The sequence below is a fragment of the Diabrotica virgifera genome, chromosome 8 (genome assembly GCF_917563875.1).
Source record: "Diabrotica virgifera virgifera chromosome 8, PGI_DIABVI_V3a".
Taxonomy (NCBI): domain Eukaryota; kingdom Metazoa; phylum Arthropoda; class Insecta; order Coleoptera; family Chrysomelidae; genus Diabrotica; species Diabrotica virgifera.
In genome coordinates, this window is record NC_065450.1 from 142,647,780 (window position 1) to 142,671,659 (window position 23,880).

At 33.1% G+C, this 23,880-nt stretch overlaps 1 protein-coding gene across 3 annotated transcripts in view; it reads right to left on the reverse strand.

Moving 5' to 3' along the window:
- LOC126889818 (spondin-1-like) overlaps window positions 1-23,880 on the reverse strand; it is a 90,710-nt gene that overhangs the window by 43,026 nt on the left and 23,804 nt on the right. For all 3 annotated transcript variants that reach the window (XM_050658491.1, XM_050658489.1, XM_050658490.1), the window contains exons 2-4: window positions 23,481-23,662; window positions 14,615-14,829; window positions 11,851-12,042 (exon numbers count right to left, since the gene is read on the reverse strand). In XM_050658491.1, coding sequence (XP_050514448.1) covers window positions 11,851-12,042; window positions 14,615-14,829; window positions 23,481-23,658 — 585 coding nt within the window. In that variant the 5' untranslated portion in view covers window positions 23,659-23,662. The remainder of the gene's footprint in view (window positions 1-11,850; window positions 12,043-14,614; window positions 14,830-23,480; window positions 23,663-23,880) is intronic.

The window sequence follows — 23,880 nt, forward strand, 5'->3', positions numbered from 1 at the left end:
ACGAAATTTGTAAAGTCATAATCTGTTCCCCATGTGTGTCATGGACAGCTCCACTTGGTGATGGAAAGAATCTGCTGCCATAATTATATGGCCTGGTTCAAAATATCTTAAAGTTACTTGTGAAGTGTTTGTTTCATCTGAATTTATTGGTACAACAAAAGAGAAAATAGAGACCAGTTTTTGTTTTGAGATGAACAGTTATCTAACCATATTGTTATGTTTCCACATCCTTTTTAAACAAAAGAAATTGGTTAAAAGTACTGATTAACTCGTCTTTGGTCCGACCAAACAGGCCATCGTGCCACACAGTAGCAAAAGGTTTGTAATGTTTTTGCTTTTTTTCCACTGGTACAAATGTTTCATTGTACACAGACACTCTATGTGTAAATAAGGCAGATTTAAAAATCTCTAGCCTGGGAAGCACAATTAATTTTTTCATGTCTGCGCAATAAACTATAGACTTTACATTTTCTTCCTTTTCTTTGTCTTCAGTGTATAATTTTCTTGATTTATTTGCATTTTCCTTGTGAGCTTTCCATTTAGTGCAACTCCCACATGACTCATCCAGATTTTCTTTGTCATGGATTTTGTTATGTTCATTAAATTCCTGACACAACTCGCACTCCTCATGGCCAAGTTTAACTATTGATATAATATTTATGTCTTTAGCAACTTTTCTATACTTTTCATATGAACACACAAAAGAAGGATTTTCTCTTTGAAGTCTTTGAACATAAAAGTGAAGCTCAATTTGCTGGTAACATAAACGATTTAGGAGCATGCTCCCTGCGATAATGAGCGATCGAGGGTCCAAAAGATTTGATGTGCTGTTTGATAAGGTCGCTATTAATCTTGTTGTGAGGTTCTTTCGTACATCTTGATTCTTTTTGAGGAACTACAGAGTTTCAGTTGCTTTTGAAAAGTTCCGGAATAATTTGTCATTACCTTTGTCATAGCCCGAACTACTTATAAAAAAAATGTACACACTATTACAGATTCCCCATTTTCGTTTTTCAATGTGTAACGAAATGAGTTGTTTCTTTCATGAGACTCAACAAATTAAAATGAATCAACTGAGTTAGGTACTCTCGCGCTCACCTCGCCATCTGGCATATGTTACAATCCTTAGCGTTAGCGAATTAGACATATCTCGGAGATAGGTCATATTCGCTAAGGAAAGTTGTCATTTCAGGTTATTTGTTTCTAAAACAAAGTGCCTCAACTCACAGAAAGGCCTTTTTTGCTAAGTAACTTGAGACATGACTTTTTGGCTTACGATCTGAACAATTTATTGAGATGTGCCTTTTTTTCTTAGCGCTTTTAGCCTGCTTCAAGTTAAGATACGGCTTTTTCGCTTAGTACTATGTTCCGGTTAGTATATAGCAACACTAAAGTGAAAAGAACAGAAAATAACAAACATTTGAGATACGCCCTTTTGGCTTAGGAGGGCAGTATAATGATCCCATGATATATAATAATATTAATGATCGCCTCTACGTCTTAGGCAACAAACGATGCTCACGTAAGTAGTTCGGATTGCCTAAAAATATTAAAGTATATCCCTTCCGTACTAAAAATTTTGTGTACAATTTTGTTATCATTTAGTTAAGTCATTTTTACTAATAAAACCTCTTCGTGGTTTAGGTAATCACTTGCCTACCCAAACCTGTAAAAGTTCTTAGGTCTTCTTAACGGGTTGTCATTAGGGAGTTTTTGTGTACACAAATACGTAAACGTAACGCATCTTTTTGACATATACGCTTGCGCATTAATGGTTGAATTCCCGTATCGCGATACGTATTACCTAAGGTTACGGGCTGGTACGTTAGGTTCATACGCATCCCTATCGAGCCGAAAGTCACCGAATGCACACGAGGATCTTGCCCGATTACCTACCAAATGAACATTTCATCAGCGTACTACCCGTTTATAAACATTTTAAGGTTATATTGGTTATTGGTTTAGTCTATTTGAGTAAAATTATTCTGTGTTTGTAATTGGAAATTGGAACTTCATAATAGATTTAAAATTTTATTGTTTTTAAGTTGTCTATTAAAAAGCAAAACAAACAAATCTTGTATTAATTTAAGAAATACAGTGATCACCACAATTAATAACTAGATAAACAAATGACCTAGTTTCAGTAAAATTTTCAAATAAATATTACCACACTATTTACATTATACCTACTGGAATTCTGATGTAGGTATACAATAATTTACAACTAAAAAGTAGGTATAAACAAAAATAAACAAATTTTAACCTAAGAAAAAATAATATTTTTATATTTAAATAGAAGCAATTAAAACCATACAATTTCATCATTCATTTATCTTTTTTTACATTTTTGTATATTAATTGTATATTGTGTGAACATTGTTTTATTTTTTTAAATGTCAACGGAATTTAAAAATGACTTTACGATTTGCTTTACGTTACGTTAAGGGGGTATGTAAACGCCACAGTCAAAATCGTTGGTGATCATAGGAACTAAACGTTTAACAATTCTTTCAGTAGATGGCAGCACGTATTTATATTCGAACATTTTAATAACGACGAATTTTAATTCTATTAACGACGGCGCTGTTGCCATTGCCAAGTACTAAATAGAACTTATGATCGTTACCGATCGATCGGTACCGTTCGCCTTTAATCGTACTTTTATTGTATTTATAGATGAGGGTGTTTAAATCTTTACCTGGAAATGGTAAATTCTTACTATTAATAGATAGCATTGTATAACTAGACAAATTTTTATCTTTTTTTAAACAATGCTAATAGATACAAAACGTTTCGTTTGGAAATATTTTATCACTTATTGTATTTAGATTGTATTTGTAATAATGTGATTTGTAATTTTGTGACAATTATTAATTCTTTACCTGGTCAAAAATATTTATTTTAAACTGATAAAGAAATTTGCAATTGTTTGAAATACAAGTAGTAAATATATACATTGAATCACACTTTTTGCTCTAAATTTTAAATAATCGCTTGGATTAACATGAAATTTGGCGTACACATAGGTAACATGTCAACCAAGAAAAGTGATAGTGTGCCGATGTAAGATTTTGCCCTGAGGGTGAGTTTTACCCCATCTCGGGGGTGAAAAAATATACGTTCAAAATAAGTCTGAAAATGGATAAACTGACTAATTCTAAGCAACTTTTGTTCTATAGGATTTTTTTACTAAATTAATATTCGAGTTATTTGCGAGTAAAAAACACGTTTTTAGGCGGCTTTTACAAATAACTCAAAAAGTAAGTATTTTATCCGAAAAAAACATTCTTAACAAAAATATGTAGCTTCTAAACAAGTATAAAAAAATGGTGTATTAGACCTGAATCCCGCGTTCCAAAAAAAGTTGATTAATAGCAAGCTGAAAATTTGTTAATAGCTTAACGGTGTCTAGTCGGACAAACTTTGATGTCGGGAGGGAACACTGGAACAGGGGAACTTCGTAACAGGGGGTTACGAAAACGTCCCAGGTATTTTGTCGGACAGAACATCCAATTGATTTGTTACCCTTTCATTAAACTCTCATGCAAACATCAGACTGCTATTACTAACCGACTTGATTACTGTCATTTGACATGTTCTTCGTGTTCCACTCATTAAAATACACAGTTGGTGATAAACACCAGTCTGATTTTTACATGAAAGTTTAATGAAATGCTAACAAATCAATTGGAAGTTCTGTCCGACAAAATACATGGAACGTTTTCGTAGTCTGACGTTCCAAATTTTTAAGCTGTTCCACAAATAAAACTTCCCCTGTTCCAGTGTTACCATACATCAAAGTTTGTCCGACTAGACACCGTTAAGCTATTAACAAATTTTCAGCTTGCTATTAATCAACTTTTTTTAGGTACGCGGGATCCAGGTCTATATATTATGAACTCTATGGACCCAGTTGAAACAAAATTGTAGCTAATAAAAAATAGTTTCATATCCGCCAAATTTCAAAGTGAACGTTTCAACGTGAAATAACCAAAAAATGATGCACTTTTTTGGAGAAAACTCATTACAACTTTTTTAAAGTGTTTAAAAAATATTTATTTTTGTTTTTTTTTTAGTTTGTAGCATCAAAACTGAGCAAATGCTCAAAATATAGTTGGTCCCTTTTTTTGGTCAAAAACCTCGGGAAAATCACCCCCTAATTATCATATTAAATCAAATCAATCGTAACCACTTCACAAGCTACTTTCTATCTATCTTTGAGCCTTAGGACCGGTATTTTATGTCCTGGTTAGCTAATCGGGGTTTAACCGGGACAGAAAACTACCTCTTACGGCCGGTTTCACAAAGTAAAGTTAACTTGTGGTTAAGAGATAACCTCAAAATTACCCCAAAATATGCGTTTCAGTTTTATAATTGTTACCCTTCTGGGTATACCCATAAGGGTAACACACTCCAACCTCTGGTTAAAAATTCTGTGAGTTAACCATACTTCGCCGTTGACCTGAAACTAAAACGCATATTTTGGGGTAACCTCTGGTTATCTCTTAACCACAAGTTAACTTTACTTTGTGAAACCGGCCGTTAGGGTCTCTTGCGTTGTCCTCCTCCTCCTAAGTGCCTTCTCTATTGAGGTTGGAGATCAATATGGCAAATTTATCTCCGTTCTGGGCTTGATGTATTAACGTCATTCACTGTTGTGTGGGTCCAATCTCTGATGTTTCGGAGCCAAGATTTTTTCTTTCTTCCTATGCCCCTTTTACTTTCGATTTTGCCTTCTAGTATTACCTGAAGCTGCTCAAATTCCCTATGGCGCATTATGTGTCCTCTAGATATGACGTCTTTCTAATTTTGATTGTATTGACCAGATGAGGACGTGTGTTCATTATTTCCAGTACTTCTTCATTTGTAGTTTTGGTGGTCCAGCTTATTCTTAGCATTCGGCGGTACATCCACATTTCGAATGAATTCAGTTTGTTGACATCATACTGTTTTAATGTCCAGGTCTCACAGCCATATAGTAATAGACACCACACATAACACTTTAGTGTCCTCAATCTTATTGTGACTGATAGCTTGGGGTTACAGAGCATTTTAAGCATGTTCATGAAGCCATATCTTGCTATTTAAATGCGTCTTCTAATTTTTTTTGAGTGGTCTAGCTGACTGCTTAGCTCTGTGCCCAGGTATATGAAGCTTTGGGAACTCTGAAGGGTGACACCATTGATTTGTATGTTGGAATGTCAACACGGGAAGTTTTTTTCCTCGGAAAATTTTACATTTTCTTGTTCTTCATGTGCCTTGTCCGTTGTGGAAGTTGGCTATCATCATAGCAATTTTAATTTTGTTTAGAGCGTGTCTATAACTCGATCGATGTTAGTCCAAACCATTGGCGTAAGTTTTGAAGCCATGAGTGTCTTCTTCTTCCGGGTCCATGTTTACTCTCTATTTTACCCTATATTATCAGCTGCAGTATACGATATTTATCATGTCTCATAATATATGACCGAGGTGTTCACGTTTTCGTTTTTTAATTGTGAAAGATATTTCTTTTTGTTTTCCCATTCGGCGCAATACCTATTCGTTGGTGGTGTGAGTCGTCCAGAATATTTTGAGGATACGTTGGTACACCCACATTTCGAATCCCTCTAGCCTTTTCGATAATGTTTCCGTTATTGTCCAGGTCTCTGCTCCATACAACAAGACTGGAAATACATAGCATTTTAGCAGCCATATTTTTAGTGGGACAGATATGTCGCAATGATTGAATATATTTCTCGTGTTAAATGTAGCTCTGGTCTTTTCAATTCTACATCGTATTTCGGTTTTTTGATCCCATTTCGAGTTGACGACTGTTCCAAAGTATACATAAAATTCTACGTGTTGAATTGGTTTTTTATTTTCAATTGTCTGGCAAGTTTTTGAGTTTTGCTCACCGGTGTCTATTTTTGTTTTATTTATGTTGAAGGTTAAATTCTCTTTTTTCACTCGCTCTTTGTAGGTACCCTGTCCATAAGATGCTGAAGTTCATCAATACTGCTAGCAACCACAACTGTATCGTCTGCATATCGGTTTAGCTAATTATTACTTCAGTAAATTTCAATATTTTTTTTTCACTTACGGAAATATTTGACATAAATTAATCAATGATTATACAATATTGTTTTGTCTACAATTTTTTTATTAGGATAATGCCTCAACAAATACTAATAGCCATTGGCATGTGTAATGTGTGTAAAAATGTCGATGACATCGTCTTTACAAAAAGCTAATTGTATCCGAACAACGCATTATTTGCGTTATTATAAAAATTAAATTTGCCAGAAAGTGAATAAAACTTAAATTATTTTTAGATACGCCCCACGTAACATACTAGAGCTTAGGTTATCTATGTATTATGTCAAAACTAGTATAATCCCCCAGTAAACACTTTAAGACATTTTGAGCCTAGTTTAACTTTCAACCATTTGTATAACATCACGGTTTCAAGCATAAAATATGTATATTTGTATTGTAAAGACACCGTGACGTTATACAATCATGATTGAAAGTCAAACAAGGCCCAAAATGTGTACTGGGAGGGGGTGGGGCTACTTTTCTAAACAAAACCGCGTGATTCATCGTATTTACGTGGTTACAAAACTCGTTTTCAATTGTTTGCAGATTTTCTTAAAATCCGGCAAACGCGCATCTGTCGCCATTTAATACATCACTGCTGCCATCTACTAAATGACACGTGGACTCATCTTCTCATCTATTAAGTGACAGCGGAACTAATTTATCACTAGAAAAATGCCAACTTATTGCTGTAACATGAACAAAATCCCCAGATTGCAGCTTTTAACAATAATTTTTACCTTTAGGTACAGTTAATTTAAAAATTATGGCAGTACGGACAATGAAATTTTGTTTAAAATAAAGCTTTTGGCATAGTTAATCGTTTCTGATAGTTATTTTCTACCCAAGTTCAAAAATTATTATGCAAAACGAATTTTTACAATAAGTTACTAAGTAAGTTATGACATGGACTCCTTTAAGTACAGTTATAAAAAATATACTACTTTCTTTTTAAATTTTAACTAGATACTATTAAAATAGAAAGTCTACAGTTCACGTACATACCACTAAGTTGAAGATTGGTTTTGAAATAGTGACGGTAACTGTACCTAAAAACTATATAAATTTTAACATTGTGTCATACCACCTTAAGGCAGTTACAAAAACTACCTATTTTAACATTCATCCTCTACGACACGTTAGTTGCTTTACGTATACGGAGATGCGTACGTTACGTAGCAACAAAAACTCCCTAAAGAGCCTTGATTTTGAACACTGATAGAACTGTTAATATAAGGACTCTAATTATTTAAGGGAAGGATTTGTTTTTGATAAATGCTGTCTATTACGACCATAATGCGTACCATCGGTGGTTTTTACAATAATTTATCTTGGCATAGGATCAATTTCAACGACGTGGCAGATGATGACGTATGCAGATCCTGTCACCTATAGGAAGATGAAGAAGAGCAAATAATTTGTATCAATGCGACAGCCTGGCAAGTGTGCGGTTCTCTACATTAGGCGAAGAAAATGCACTGACAAAGAGCTCCATGGAAGGTTCAGTCTCAAAGTTTTTTTACCTTTGCTTCTACATCACCGTAACTGGAAAATTTGGTGCCTACATAGCTGATTTCCATAATCTGATGATACAAGTGCTGGTTCCGTCAGTTTCTATTTTGCATCTGACAAGTTCTTTGCAGCTGACTATTGTCTTTGTTTTCTGGGATAAAATGAACATATTTAGGTTCTTTACTCTTATGTTAAAATAATTGACCAATTTTTGTAAGTCTGTCTCATTTTCTGCTGTTAATATAGTATAGTTTGTGTAGCAGAAGATAGTAATTTACTTATTTCCCGAATTATAACTTTCAACTCTCTTCGCGGTTTTACCCATTTCGTCCATTATGAGATTAAAGAGAACAGGGTTTAAGGATCCTCTCTGCCTTATACCTGTGTCAGTGTGTATTTCCTCTGTCAGTTGGTTATCTATTCTGCCCTACATTTTGTGGTCCTTGTCCAATCTTCAATTATTTCAATGATATCTAATGGTTTTTGTTTATTGTATAAAAGATGAATAACGTCCTGCAGCCTTACTCTATCAAAGGCTTTTTTTAGACAATTAAGCAAAAGGATGTCGGTTGATTGTAGTCTAGTGCCTTTTCGGTGATTTGTCTTATGACAAATACTGTGTTTGTATATGATCTTCCACTTCCTAAGCCTTCTTGTTTATCCTCAGGTGATGCTGCTAAGATACACTCTAAAAACATTATTTATAAAGATTATCTACTTTTAATTAAATATATCTTGTTCTTACTCATTCCATTTATTATATTTACATCCATTCCTGGATAAACGCCTTTCAATGAGTTGTCCACTCTTCTCTGTTCTGTGCTATTTGATGCTAGTTTTTCCCACTTTTGCTTTGATTATCGCCTAGCCACCGTTTTGGTTGTCTTCCTCTACTATAATTGTGTGCTCGGGGTCTCCAATGTACAATGATTCCCGTCTATCTTCTTCGTTCCCGTCTCCAATTCATTTAAGTCATTCTTACAATTACATCTTCCTCCTTTGTCCTGCTTCGCACGTCTTCGCTTTTATGTGATCCCCTCCTAGAAAATCCCAACATGGCACGCTCGAAGGCCCTCTGCCTCGTTCTTAATCTATTAATTTTTTTATTGTAGAATAGAGGTAAATATAAAAAAAATCCACGAGGAAAAAATTTCCTGTAGTTGGCTGTATACCATTTATTACAAAAAAACATGAAAATCCTTTATAAAATGTCATCATCATCATCATCCGCCTTCTGCATCCAAAGTTGAACATGGGCCTCCCCTAATTTCTTCCAATTTTGTCGGTCTTGGGCTTTCTGCAACCAATTCCCAGCAATCCTTTTGACGTCGTCTGTCCATCGTGTAGGCGGTCTACCTCTACTTCTTCTGTCTTCTCTTGGTCTCCACACTGTAATTTTTTGGGTCCACCTCCCGTCCTTCATCCTGGCTACATGGCCCGCCCAATTCCACTTCAGCCGTGCTACTCGCTCTATGACATCTGTGACGCCTGTCCTTCTTCTGATTTCTTCGTTTCTGACCCTGTCTCTAAGAGTCAGTCCAAGTAGTGACCGTTCCATTCTTTTTTGGGCCACTCTAAGTTTCGTTGCTGTGGCCTGGGTTAACGATAATGTTTCAGCGCCGTAAGTCATGACTGGAAGCACACATTGGTTGAACGTCTTCCTTTTCAAGTAATTTGGCAAGTTGCTCTTGAAGATGTCTGATAGAGCTCCATATGCGGCCCATGCTAAGGTAATCCTTCTCTGTAATTCAGCAGTTTGATTGTCCCTGGAAATTTGGATTTCATGCCCTAAGTATTTATATTTATGGACCAATGCTATTTCGTTGACGTCGACTTTTGGATTTTCGCTTGGTACCAGGTTTGTCATGTATTGTGTCTTTCCAAAATTTACGTTTAAACCAACTTTTTACAGGCGGCATCTAACTCAGTAAGCATAGTTCTAATCTCTTTTAAGTTGTCTGTTATAAGAACTATGTCGTCTGCGAATCGTAGGTGGTAGAGCCTTTCACCGTCGACATTTATTCCTTTGGCGTCCCACTCCAATTGTTTGAAAGCATGTTCAAGGACTGCCGTAAAGAGTTTGGGAGATAACGTATCTCCCTGTCTAATTCCTCTTTTGATTTTTATAGATTTGGTATCTTTGTGTAGTCGGACGGCCATGGTTGCATTATTGTATATGTTCGCTATCAGTTTGGAGTACCGATAATCTATACGACTTTCCTCCAATGCTCTCATTATGCTGTTAATTTCAATCGTATCAAATGCTTTGCGAAAATCTACGAAAGCCAGGACCAATGGTCGGTTGTATTCGATAGATTTTTCTATAATTCCTTTTATGCAGTGTAGGTGGTCGTTAGTGCCAAAGTTTTTCCTAAAACCCGCCTGTTCTCTAGGTTGGTAAAAATCCAATTTTTTTTCCAGTCTATTTGTTATTATTCTGGTGAATAACTTGTAGAGGTGGTCTAATAGGCTTTTGGGCCGGTAATTTTCGAGGTCTGTTGGATCGCCCTTTTTGTGTAATAAGATGGTAAGTGCACTGTGCCATCTTGTAGGTGTTTCACTTTGGTGCAGGCATAAGTTGAACAATTCCTTTATGTTGTTTAAAAGTCTGTCTCCTCCAATCTTTACGGCTTCTATAACGATATTGTCTTCTCCAGGAGCTTTATTTCTTTTCATTTTTCTCAATGCGTTCCTGATTTCGGCTGTTGATATATCAGGCATCAATTCCGATCCTTGGTTGACTAACCTTTTTCCTGAATCTTCTAGTGACTCATCATGGTTTTGTTGGCTGTTGTACAGTTCTGTATAGAAGTCTTCTACTACCCTTAATAATTCATCTCTGTTGATGATGATATTTCCATCTCTATCCTTTAATTTGGTTATTTCTTTTTTGCCATTTGTTAATTTTCTCCTTAGAACTTTGAGGCTCTTGTTATCTTCAATTTTTTGTTGAATTTGTTCGTTTTTATATTTTCGGTTGTCCCTCCTAATAGATTTTTGTATTCTTTTACTTATCTCTCTAAGTTCGTGGTGTTCTTTATTTCTATTACTTTGCATTTTTCTCCGCTCTTCCATTAATGCTTGTATTTGGGGCATACTCTTTTGTTATGTGATGTCTTTTGGCAGTGTATCTTCTGGCTTTCTTCTATAGCTTGTATTATAATGTCATTAAGGGTGTTAACATTTTGGTCTGTGTTCCTGTCGCTTTCGAGAATGCTGTTGATATGTTCTTCAAATGCATTTATATTTTTAGGCTCGGTCCAGGTAGTTGTGGACTTCTTTTTGATCATGCGGTATCTCTCTTTCCCAAGGTCTATTTCTGTAGAGGCTTTTACCATTCTGTGGTCGCTACTTGTTGAAAACTGGTTTAGAACTGTAACGTCTTTAAAGATTTGCTTCTTGTCGGTGATTATAAAATCGATCTCGTTTCTAGTTTTTCCATTTGGGCTCTGCCACGTCCATCTACGATGTTCTTTTTTGTAGAAGAAGTTATTCATTTGAAATAGATTTTTCTAGTGCAGGAAACTAAGTAAAGTTTCACCGCGTTCGTTTCTATCTCCCAAACCAAATTTTCCCAGTGATGTTTCTGTATCGTCTGCCTTTCTCCCCATTTTAGCGTTAGAGTCACCGCATATGATGGTATAGTGTGTTGTTGTATCATTTAAGGCTAGAACAATGTCATCGTAGAATTCCTCTGCTTCGTAGTCCGCATGGCCACTTGTTGGGGCATATACCTGTACGATTTTTAAGGCATACCGTTCATTTAGTTTTAAGGTTAAAGAAGCTACTCTAGTAGAGAAACTTTTTACTGATATGATGTTGCTTTCATGCTTTCTATGTATAAAAGGTATATTTGTTAAAATCCCTATACAGGGCTACATCATAAAACAAAGAGGACTAGTTTTCAATCGGTTGACCGATTGAAAACTAGTTCTGTTTGTTTTATGATGTAGCCCTGTATAGGGATTTTAACAAATATACCTTTTATAAAGGATTTTCATGTTTTTTTTTTAATATAATAGTAACCACCAATCAGACTTATGAAAAAAATATTAGAATACTATGCAAGAAAGGAACGGAAAAAGAAAGAAGATCATGTAAGAAGGTAGGTTAGTCTTTTATTTTTTGTCTATATACATTTAAACCACCTTATTTTAAATTAACTGCAGTCAAATATTAAATGAAATAAATTTTTGAAATTATATGCCAGTCAAAATTTGCATAAACTCTATTAGTAGCCTACTTTAAAGATTCTTAATTTACCTCATATTTGGCCTCAGAACAAGCACAACACTTATCAACTGATGGGGGTTTAATATTTTCATCAATCTCATTGTCTTCGCATAAAATTTTTGAAAGTTGACCATCTTCACTGAACCAGTTTTCTCTAGATTCTACTACTGTAGCCTTAATAGCCACACAGCCACTATTTTCCGGAGGTGCAGTCCAATAAACCTAAAAATATTGATTATTTGAAAAAAAAATAGAAGTCATTCCAATTTTCGCAAAGTATTAAATATAAATTTTTAACTGATCAGGAAAGCAGAGTTTTCAATATAGTTCTTCTACTATAACTTTTCCGATGCGTCACGATTCATTTTCAAACCAGTTAAATCACAAAATAAAGTGAAACGTACGTCGATGTGTAGTATAGGGCTTTTCATTCACAGTCATTTGTTTCGAGCTTCTCTCATGTGTCGTCTAATTTTAATATATCTACGTCATATGCTATTGGTATTGCGAATGATACAAACCAAAGAAGTATGACGTAGATATATTAATATTAGGTGACACATGACAGAAGCTCGAATAAAATGACTGTCGATGAAAAGCCCTATTGATACGTACTGTCAGAGTGTCGGTGGTAATAATTAAGACATGGCTATTATCCCGTGAATATATTTTGTAAAGTTATTTTATTGAAGTGTTTAATCTTTTTTCACTATTGAGAAGATTGATGGACTCAACATTAAACAACTTGAACACCATACAGACTATTACGAATATAAAGATAAATATAGAACTGTATTAAGTAAATTTAAAAAAAGTCACAACAACAAAGTTACTATTGGTAGGAAGATTTAATATTACCTATGGTTGAAAAATACAAAACTATCGAGTGAATTACATAAAAAAAATATTAATATTTTTAATATATTATCAAACCTTTGGGGAAACAGTGCTACAAATGCAAATTTTTCACAAATTGAGTTATCAACACTACGATATTAATAATATATACTAGTCTTTGTCTGGTGGCCCAAAAGTCAGAATTGCAAGTTTTCCTTTATTTTACTGAAATATGATGTTTATTTTTTATAAATATGAAACCAAATAACGCTAATTTTTAGTTATGTTAATTACCATTTAATAAATTCATAACTTATCTTCACATTTACCTATGTTCGGCAGATTCGTGCAAATATTATAAGAATAATTATTGTGCATTTAATGATAGAAGTATATTATTTGGACCACATACACTACACTTACAAAAGTTCAAATGTAGAGATGAGGCCATCTCAGATTTTGCCTTTTACAGAAATGGCGGGCATTGAAAATGGCGACTATATATGTGTGACTAATAACACGATAACTTTTGAACGAAAATTCCGATTTCAACAAAATTTGGTATATAGGTTCTTTTTTGATGTATAAGATCAAGGTATTGAACCGGAAGAATTGGTTTACCAGAAGTTGTGTTTTTCCTGATTTTTTATGTAAAAATATGTTGTTTTTCAAATATTTCACCCTGTATATATAAATTTTTCAACAAGAAAATAACGGCGTTGAAAAGAGCGTAAAATTATTTTTAGGAAATATTTTGAACTCTTTAGTTATGTTAATTACCAGTTAATAAATGCACAACGTATCTTCACATGTACCTATGAACCTATGTGCAGCAGATTCGTGCAAATAGTATAAGAATTATTGTGATTAGTACAAACATATAATTGGGAAGATTAATGGTACAAGCATATAATTGGGACCACACATACTACACATACAAAGAATCAAAATTAGATATGAGGCCATCTCAGATTATATCTTTTACAAAAATGGCGGGCATTCAAAATTAATCTGCCGCACATAGGTAGATGTGAAGATAAGTTTTGCATTTATTAAATGGTAATTAACATAACTAAAAAATTCAAAATATTTCCTAAAATATATTTTTACAACCTTTTCAATGACGGTATTACCATTTTGAAAAATTAATATATACAGGTTGAAAGAATTGAAAAAACAACATTTTTTACATACAAAAAAACAGTAAAATCACAACTTTTGGTAAACCGATTCCTCCGGTTCAAGACCTCGATCTTATTCATCAAAAAAAGAACCTTGGTGCCAAATTTGGTTGAAATCGGACATCTCGTTCAAAAGTTATCGTGCTATTAGTCACATATGTATAGTCGCCATTTTGAATGCCCGCCATTTTTGTAAAAGGAAAAATCTGAGGTGGCCTCATATCTAAATTGGAACCTTTTTATGTGTAGTATAATATGTGGTCCAAATTATATGCTTCTAACATTAAATGCACAATTGTTTCACATGTCGGCTGCACTAACCATAGTTTATTTGAACATTAATATAAACTTGACATTATAATATATTTGTAAAAATTTGCAAATAAGCAATTTAAATCAGAAACATTGAAAATGATAGGAAACAAATAAATTATTACAACAACATTCAAAACAACCAACACTTTGAGATATATCGTTTCCAAAACAAACCAATACCCTGTGAATGCAAGAGTTTCTATGTGGTAGAAACTGCAAGAAGACCAAGTGTCAGGGTAGAAGTGTTAAAACGCGTGTGAAAACAGAATAAAAGAAAACACATTGCAATATCTCGGACATGTGATGAGAGGCGAAAGATACAATATCTTGAAAATCATAATTCAAGGAAATATATATGGTAGGAGAAGCGTAGAGTGTCTTATACAGATTGCTGCAGCTTTAGCTGACGAATATTATTTTATGATACTTTTTAGTATAAACTGACTAAAAAATAAGATTACCTGTACTTCCCATTTAGGTAACTTGCTATTTTCTACTACTGTGTTTGGACATCTGTCACTAAATTGAGAAAGAATCTGAGCTCCCATTTCAAATTCAAATTGTCCTGTAGGGTGATAAGATTGTGCTGTGGATTTTCCATCGACTGATTCCAAAGTCAGGAAAAATCGACGAAACGCTTTCTTTGGATATCTAGCAGGATTTACTCTTAACGATACTACATATAAAACAAAGAAACAATCAGTTTTCAAAATGCAAATGTTAAGGCTTTATAAGAATCATAATGAAGCTATTCAATCCAGACCCATCAATCATATTAACAAAATACAAGCTCACATTAGAGGAAAGTAGCCAATTATGGAATACCATTTTGTTTTGGGGATATAAAATAATACCTTTATAGAAATGAAAACAATTTAATGTTATGACACATGTCATACATTTTTGTGTAGTAATTAAAAGCCTTCTATTAAATATCTTAATTAACAAAAAAAAACAAAAAAAAAACAATATCCCAAATGAGTAACCAAATATGGAATAGGTACTAATATATAGAATATAGGCATAAACCAACGTATCAATAACCAAAATAGACATAATCATCTGAGATCAAATAAATTTAAGTAAGAAAATTGTGAAAAATGAAAGAACTAGCTTAATTCACTTGCAGACATTACAGATCCATGTATGAAACTCTGGACCAGCACAATCATAATGAGCCCACTTACACTTAATCCACTATTCCATAATTAGGCACCAACGATTGTCCATATTTAGATTTGTACATTAGTTCAAACTAGTATCAACATTTTTTCAAGTCGTAATGTTTTAATTACAGAAGGTCATAAAATATCAAAATAAAGGTACTTTTGATATACGCAATAGCATAAAAAGTCTGTTTTCATGCATAATAACCAACAATACTCGTTGAATATATTTACCATTGAAATTTTCTGCGAGGCGATAAAACAAAACGCGCCTGTCGGACACGTATCGTTATATAATACGATATGTAATACGATAATAAAGAGAGCGACTGAAATAGAGGATGATCTTGTAGTGCGCTTCCAACTTATATTTTCGGAGAAATCAAGGAATTCCATATTAGGGCACTACTCCATATTTGGTTACTTTGCTATAATATTCTTCTTTAAATACAACTACTAAACATAAATAGATACGAATTGAAATGGAGAATGACCAAGAGGTTTTATCTTTGCAAAACATTATCTCCATGGCTTTAAGAATTCTGCAAGTAAACTTTAAATTTGGCTTTGTTTTGAAATTTTAATTAATTTATTCATTCATTCAGAATTACGATCCCTAGGGATTATTCGGTCCGTGCGTGACCATGGTGGGGATACACGAAACTATGCCGGCGCCTGTAGCGGCGAAATATGACAATTTTGACGAATTTTTGTAATGTCAGTGTTATTGTTTAACAAGTGTATAACGAATTTTATCAAAAATGGTAAATAAATATTACATATTAACCTCAAATATGTCATATGTGTATCAAATTGTGGCCGCCAAAAATGTCAGGCGACTTCGCTAGGTGTCCGTGAAAGTGAAAAATTTAAAGCAGTGGAGTTGAAAAGCGATAATAGAACTCTTCAAAACCGCTAAAAAGCTAAAGCAGCACATGAAGAAGAGGATTAAGTTGCCTTCTTTATGTAAATTGGTATTATAATATTGTGCTGACACCATATATAAATAATTTATCAATTTTAGAAGCAGATTTGCCTAAACCTACAAAATATCTATGGGGTTACAAAAATTCCCCAATCTTGGAGACTCATGAAAAATTCAGAAAACAAAAAATGAAATAAAAATGTATGCCATATATATTCAGTTGCAATGCGAAGGCAAAACTGTATTATTTTTCACTTAGAACAGAGAGCGCAAACCAGCACTCTAAATCGACGATTTTCGACTCAATTGGAGTCATCATCAGAGACAAGTATGTTTGCTGCTCTCTGTCCCAAGTGACGATACTCCGCGAGCTTATCCATGCATTGCAACTAACGTTTGGGTCGTGAATTGTAAGTTTTTGAATTCCCTCTTGTTTTCTTCGCTTCAGCATCCATCTGGCTTGCAATTTTTACAAGCCATGGAGGTGTTACCAGGAAAATGGTCCAATAAGTTTTCAATTAAATACCTTTAAGGAATATTCTTAGGATTTTTCAATATTTTTAATATTTCTATTAGGTTGAAAACTGTGACTTTCAGTTGCCAGATGTCGCTAGACACCTACTCCATAAAGATAAGTTGCAATGCGGGGATAATCTCTCAAAGTATCGTCACTTGGGACAGAGAGCAGCAAACCTACGCCTCTCTGATGATGACTCAAATTAGAGTCGAAAATCGTCGATTTAGAGTGCTGGTTTGCGCTTTCTGTTCTAAGTGAAAAATAAAACAGTTTTTCCCTCGCATTGCAACTGAATAAAAGTGGTATACATTTTTATTTCATTTTATATTGGTTTTACTCCTTTGGGTCGTGAATTGTAAGTTTTTGAATTCCCTTTTGTCTTCTTCGCTTCAGCATCCATCTAGCTTGCAATTTTTAGAAGCCATGGAGGTGTTACCAGGAAAATGGCCCAATAAGTTCTCAATTAAATATCTTTTAGGAATATTTTTAATACTTTCCAATATTTTTAATATTTCTATTAGTTTGAAAACTTTGACTTTTAGAAAACAGTTTATGATAACCAAATAGTACGTTCTTTAACGGTAAAATATTGCAAAACCTCTAAATTTTAAAGAACCGCTTGGTTTGACATGAAATTTGGCATACACATAGCTAACAAGTCAAAGAAAAAAAGTGATATTGTGCCGATATGTGCTTTTTCCCTGGGGGTGGTTTTCACCCCCTCTTGGGGGTGAAAAAATATTCGTCCAAAGAAAGTCAGGAAATGGATAAACTGGATAATTTTAAGTAACTTTTGTTCTATAGAGTTTTTTCACTAAGTCAATATTTTTCGAGTTATACTCCAGGGAAATAAGGCAAAAATATACCATGTTCGGGACACTTGAGCAGCCAGGTTGCAAATGGGTTTTTTGGGTACTATATACCTAATACATTATACATACAAAAATGTCCGTCACAGTTCGGACGAGAAATTTAGTTATTAACAAATAAGTGTCAAAAATGGCAGTTTTTTCGTTTAAATCGCTACGGGTAAAAATAGGGTAATTAAATATCTTATTTATACTGTTAGGTCTGGATCCCGCGTATGAAAAAAAAGTTGATTAATAGCAAGCTGAAAATTTGTTAATAGCTTAAGGGTGTCTAGTCGAATAAACTTTGATATGTGTGAACACTGGAACAGGGGTAGTTTTAATTGTGGAACAGGTTAAAAATTTGGAACGGCCACAGCACGAAAACGGCACATTTATTTTGTCCGACAGAACAGACTTAAACTCTTCGAACAGAGATTAAACTCTCATGCAATAATCAGACTGCTATTTATCACCAAATGGGCGTTTTAATGAGTGGAACATATAGAATATGTCAGATGACAGGAATTATGACAGGTAATAAATAGCAGTCTGATTTTTTCATGAGAGTTTAATCTCTGTTCGGAGAGTTTAAGTCTGTTGTGTCGGACAAAATAAATGTGCCGTTTTGGTGCTGTGACCGTTCCAAATTTTTAACCTGTTCCACAATTAAAACTACCCCTGTTTCAGTGTTCCCATATATCAAAGTTTATTCGACTAGACACCCTTAAACTATTAACAAATTTTCAGCTTGTTATTAATCAACTTTTTTTTCATACGCGGGATCCAGACCTATTCTTTTAGTAGATGAGCCAAGGTTTAAAATAGCAGTTTTTGAATTTCGGTTCGATCATTTGTTGCTTCAAAAATTGAAAAATAAAACTAAAATTTCAAAAATAAAAAAACTGCTATAACTTTTGCGAAAATGACCTTAAGACTTTCATATTGCACAAAAAGTTGAGACAAACAGACAAACAGAGTATAATGCACAAAAAATTTTAAGACGATTCGTCAATTAGTTTAAATTTTATTCAATTTGTTTATCCCAATGAGCTTTTTCTTCGCAATACTGTTGTTCAGAAAATAGTAATATAATAGCAATTCTGTGAAAATCATATGAAAGAAGAAAAATCATGTTTTCAAAGTATTTTAAAAAAATCATTAAAAAGTCATTTTTGTCATTCCGAAAACATTTTACTAAAGTAGGGTTATTTTTAGTTCACAAACAATTTGAATAACTTTCTTAATATTGACTGTAGATTAAAACTACTTTGGGATTTGAAAAGCTGGTATTTTCATACGAATTCTCAAAAAAACACTTTTGCTGAGGTTAATTACAGTCAATGTTAGCCTCTTTTTTTATTTAATTGACAGCTACTTTGTTTATAACAATTAAGCAACCCAACTGGCGCCATTTCGAAGTTGAAGGTATATAGTTTATGTGTAAAAGTATGAGTAAACTTTAAACTTCAATAGAGTTGTTAATAAAGCTTTAAAAATAGCGCTCTAACGAAATCGATTTGTGGTCGGTGGAAATGAATATTAAAATCCGTGCACTCAAAAAATGAAACTGATTCTTCAAAAAATATGCTGCGATTAATATATCCAGAGTTTGTTGATGGATTTTGATCATAATTTTTTAAATTGTATGTACTCGTAGTCTTGTAGAGTACGTTATGTACGTAAATCCCCACCTAACATTTCAAAATGTTAGGGGGAGTTCCCCTTATCACTCAGGGATATGAAAAATAGATTTCGACCGATTCTTAGACCTACCGAATATACATATATAATTTCATAAAAATCGGTCAAGCGGTCTCGGAGGAGTATGACAACAAACACTGTGACAGGAGAATTTTATAGATGTAAATATATAGATGGGTATTAACACATAGGGGTTGGTGATGGAAAAGCGTAAATTAAGGGTTGTATGTATTTTGAAGCCTACATCATATAAAATTAAGATAGACAATTTTGTCCAAAAAAATTTAAAAAAATGTCAGTGGGGCAACCCCCCTTATAACTGAAGGGGTCGGGGCAATAAGGGACCTAAGCCTCATTTGAAAAGTTTTGAGTAAATCCCGTTTAAAATTTTTGACAAAATCCTGAAATCACATTTTTATATTTTATAATGTTTACCTTAATTCCTTGCATTCATAATAAATTCTTATATATATTTTTTCAAAGACAGATACAAAATGACACTGCATCTTTTAAGAAAAAAATTATTAAACAAATAAATGTGGCTTATGACCTTTTTGAAAATAACAAAATGAACCATTCTAAAATCAAGAATATACCTACAATATTATCTTTTATTAAAAAAAAAATCGGTTTCATCATCCCTGTCTACTTCCTCTGTTTTATCAACTTGCTTATAGTCTTCTTTAATGTTACTTGTACTGATTCCAATAATACTGAGATAAAACTGCTTGTTTGTGAGAGGAATATATTGTAAAAGTTTCTTTATATCCTGAATTTTTTTGATGTTCAGTATTATTGGTCCTCCATATGTATATTTTTTAAGCTTTTTGTTGTCACCAAACTTTACAACCCTCTTACCAACATTTACTTCATCAAACGCTCCATTTAGGGCGTGTTTAATAAATATGGAATTTGGGTGTTCGCTATCGAACCAAGAAGGGACCAAGCCACCTACTAAATAAAATACTTTTTTTGGTCTTAAAACGTGTTATTGACAAGTGAATTTAAATATAATATTAGTGTTAATGGCTCTTTTTCAATAAAAAAATTTAAAACAGGTTATTTGGGGCTACGTTTTACTAAAAGAGTAAATTTAATGTTATTATAACTTATTAAGACACAAGCTACATATCCTACAGCAAGAAGGTCTCAAGCCACTAAAATGTTTACTTACCTTTTTCGGAGAAGATTCATAACTTTCACTGGAACTCGTATGCGGAGAATATTCTCGATCCTTTACAGAATCGTCAGAGTCAAAATCCGAACCAGAACTACTGTATTTTTCCTTATAAAATAATTGTTTTTCTTTCAACACTCTCCGATCATGTGTCGCCATGTTGATTTTACTGTGGCTTATGACGTTCTTGCTTAAAATTTTTCCATGATTTTGCAAGTCGGCAACAAGGTCATTATATCCTGGTAACCACATTTATTGCCCAATAGCCGTTAAACTTCGCTGGTGGCTTGAGACCATTGTTACAGGGCCCATTTTACTAAAATCTTCAAATTTCAAAAAATGTGGCTTAGGTCCCTTATTGCCCCGAGCCCTTCAACTTATGGGTATGAAAAATAGATTAAAACCTATTTTCAGTCACGTAGGATATACTTGTAAAATTTCATAAAAATCGGCCAAGCCGTTTCGGAGTAGTATGGTAACTAACACTGTTACAGGAGAATTTAATGTATATTGAAGTAACTGTGAATTAAATAATAAAAGGGGCTAACTTTGACCGTAATGAACATAGGCGAATAGTTTTTTTTGAAAATTTGTGTAAAAATACCAGCTTTTGAAATTTCAAGGTAAATTTACTCTACAGTCAATATTAACAAAGCTTCAATAGAGTTGTTAATAAAGCTCAATATCCTCAATTGTTTTCAAGCCAAAAATGACTCTACTTTAGTAAAATGTTTTCGTAGTGACAAAAATTACTTTTTAATGATTTTCTTAAATAATTTGAAATCAAGACTATTGTTCTTTCATGTGGTTTTCACAGAATTTCTATATAATTATTATTTTTTGAACAATAACATTACAAAAAAAGCTCTTTGGGATATACAAATTGAATAAAATTTAAACTAATTGACGAATCGTCTTAAATTTTTTTTGTGCATTATACGAACTCTTTGATTCAACTTCTTGTGAAATATAAAAGTCGTGAAGTCACTTTCGCGAAAGTTATAGCAAATTTTTTATTTTCGAAATTTTAGTTTTATTTTGCAATTTTCGAAGCAACAAATGATCGGACCAAAATTAAAAAACTGCCGTTTTAAACATTGGCTCATCTACTAAAAGAAAAATATTATAAATAAGATATTTAATTATCCTATTTTTACCTGTAGCTATTTAAACGAAAAAACTGCCATTTTTGACCCTTATTTGTTAATAACTAAAATTCTTGTCCGAACTGTGACGAGCATTTTTGTATGTATAATGTATTAGGTATATAGTACCCAAAAAACCCATTTGCAACCTGGCTGCTCAAGTGTCCAGACAAAAACCTTATTTCCCTGGAGTATTATTTGGCAGTGAATATGTTCATTTTTTCAACAAAATAACCACGCTTTTAGACGGTTTTTCGCAAATAACTCAAATAGTAAGTATTTTGTCGAAAAAACATTCTTAAAAAAAATATAGCCTGTAAAAAATTAAAAAAAAAATGGTGTATACATCACGTCTCTACACCTAGTAGAAGCAGAGTTATAGCTAATGAAAAATAGGTTCATATTCGTCAAATTCCAAATGGAATAATTTAACGTGAAATAACCAAAAATGAAGCACATTTCGGGAAAAACTCATTTCAACTTATTTAAAGTGTTTAAAAAAACCTTCATTTTTGTTTTATAAAAAAAATTTCTAGCATCGAAATTAAACAAGTTACGCTCAAAATAAAGTTAGTCCCTTTTGGTTTTGGTAAAAAAATCGAGAAAAGCACCCCCTAATTAGTATCTTAAATGAACTTAATCGTTACGACTTCACAAGTTTCTTGACTCGTGTATATATTGTTTATATGATCTGTAAGTTTCATCGGTTCAAAGTACTTATTATTGAAAGGGCTGTAGTTAAAAGGGGTTGAACGAGTCACTGATCACGAATTATGCAAATTTAGAAACACCAAATCTTAATCAATTTTTGTCTAACAGAAAAACAAAAAAATACATGATATTCAGAAAAGCAAATCTGACTTTTTTGTTTTTCGAGATTTTTGGTATCTCTAACAATTTTTAAGTTATTTTGAAAAAAAGCCTATTTTTCAAAATTTTAATTTAAAAAATTTTATTTTGAAACCAAATTTTTTTAAAAATAAGCACTTTGAATCGATGAAACTTACAGATCATATAAACACAACATAAGTAAAATAATTTGTGGAGCGGTAACGATTAATTTCGTTTAAGTTGGTAATTAGAGGTTGGTCTTCCCGATTTTTTTTTGCAAAAGCAAAAGGGACCAACTTTATTTTGAGCGTAACTTGCTTAAATTTAATGCTAGAAACTTTTTGTAAAAACAGAAATAAAGATTTTTTAAAATATTTTAAAAAAGTTATAATAGGTTTTCCCAAAAAGTGCTTAGTTTTTTGGATATTCCACGTCGAAATATTCTATTTGAAATTTGGTGAATATGAATCTATTTTTCATTGAATATAACTCTGGTTCTACGAGATCCAGAGACCTAACGCGTACACCATTTTTTTACTTTTTTATAAGCTATATTTTTGCTAAGAACGTTTTTTTCGACAAAATACTTACTTTTTGAGTTATTTGCGAAAAACCGTCTAAAAATGTGGTTATTTTGTTGAAAAATGAACATATTCACTCGCAAATAACTCGAAAATGTTGACTTGGCGAAAAAGCTCTATAGAACAAAAGTTACTTAAAAGTAGTCAGTTTACCCATTTCCGGACTTATTTTGGACATATATTTTTTCACCCCCAAGAGGGGGTGAAAGACACCCCCAGGGCAAAAGCACACATCGGCACAATATCACTTTTTTTCTTTGACATGTAAACTATACGCATTCCAAATTTCATGTCAATCCAAGCGGTTCTTTAAAATTTGGAGCAAAAACCGTGAAAGAATGGACTAAAAGGACATTCATCATATTTTCGCTCAATTAAAATAAAAAAAATCTACTCTAAATAACAGTAACATCAACTCAGATTGGTTACCTACCGTTATATTTTTGATTTGGTGTGTAAGTCTTGGGATTTCCTTGAATATAGATTATATATCTGTCTATATCATTTATATTTTTTGGCTTAATTATATCTTCTGGAACAATATCACAGTCTAGGGTATTAGCGATGCTAATTAGGAATAAAATTCCTATAAATGCAGCCTTAACATACATAATCCTGTAAAATAATACAAAACAATAAAATGTAAGTGTAAGGAAGTGTAAGCAATAAAAGTGTAAGTTAAATATTAAGCCGCGTCCTCATTGGTAAATTTTTCGTGCGTATTGAATTAATGGTTCGTCGCAAGAATTTGCGTCTCAAATTTTTACCAGTGAGGACGCGGTGCTCAAATCATTTAATCTTCGCTCGAAAACGATAACCGATGGAGTGTGTGC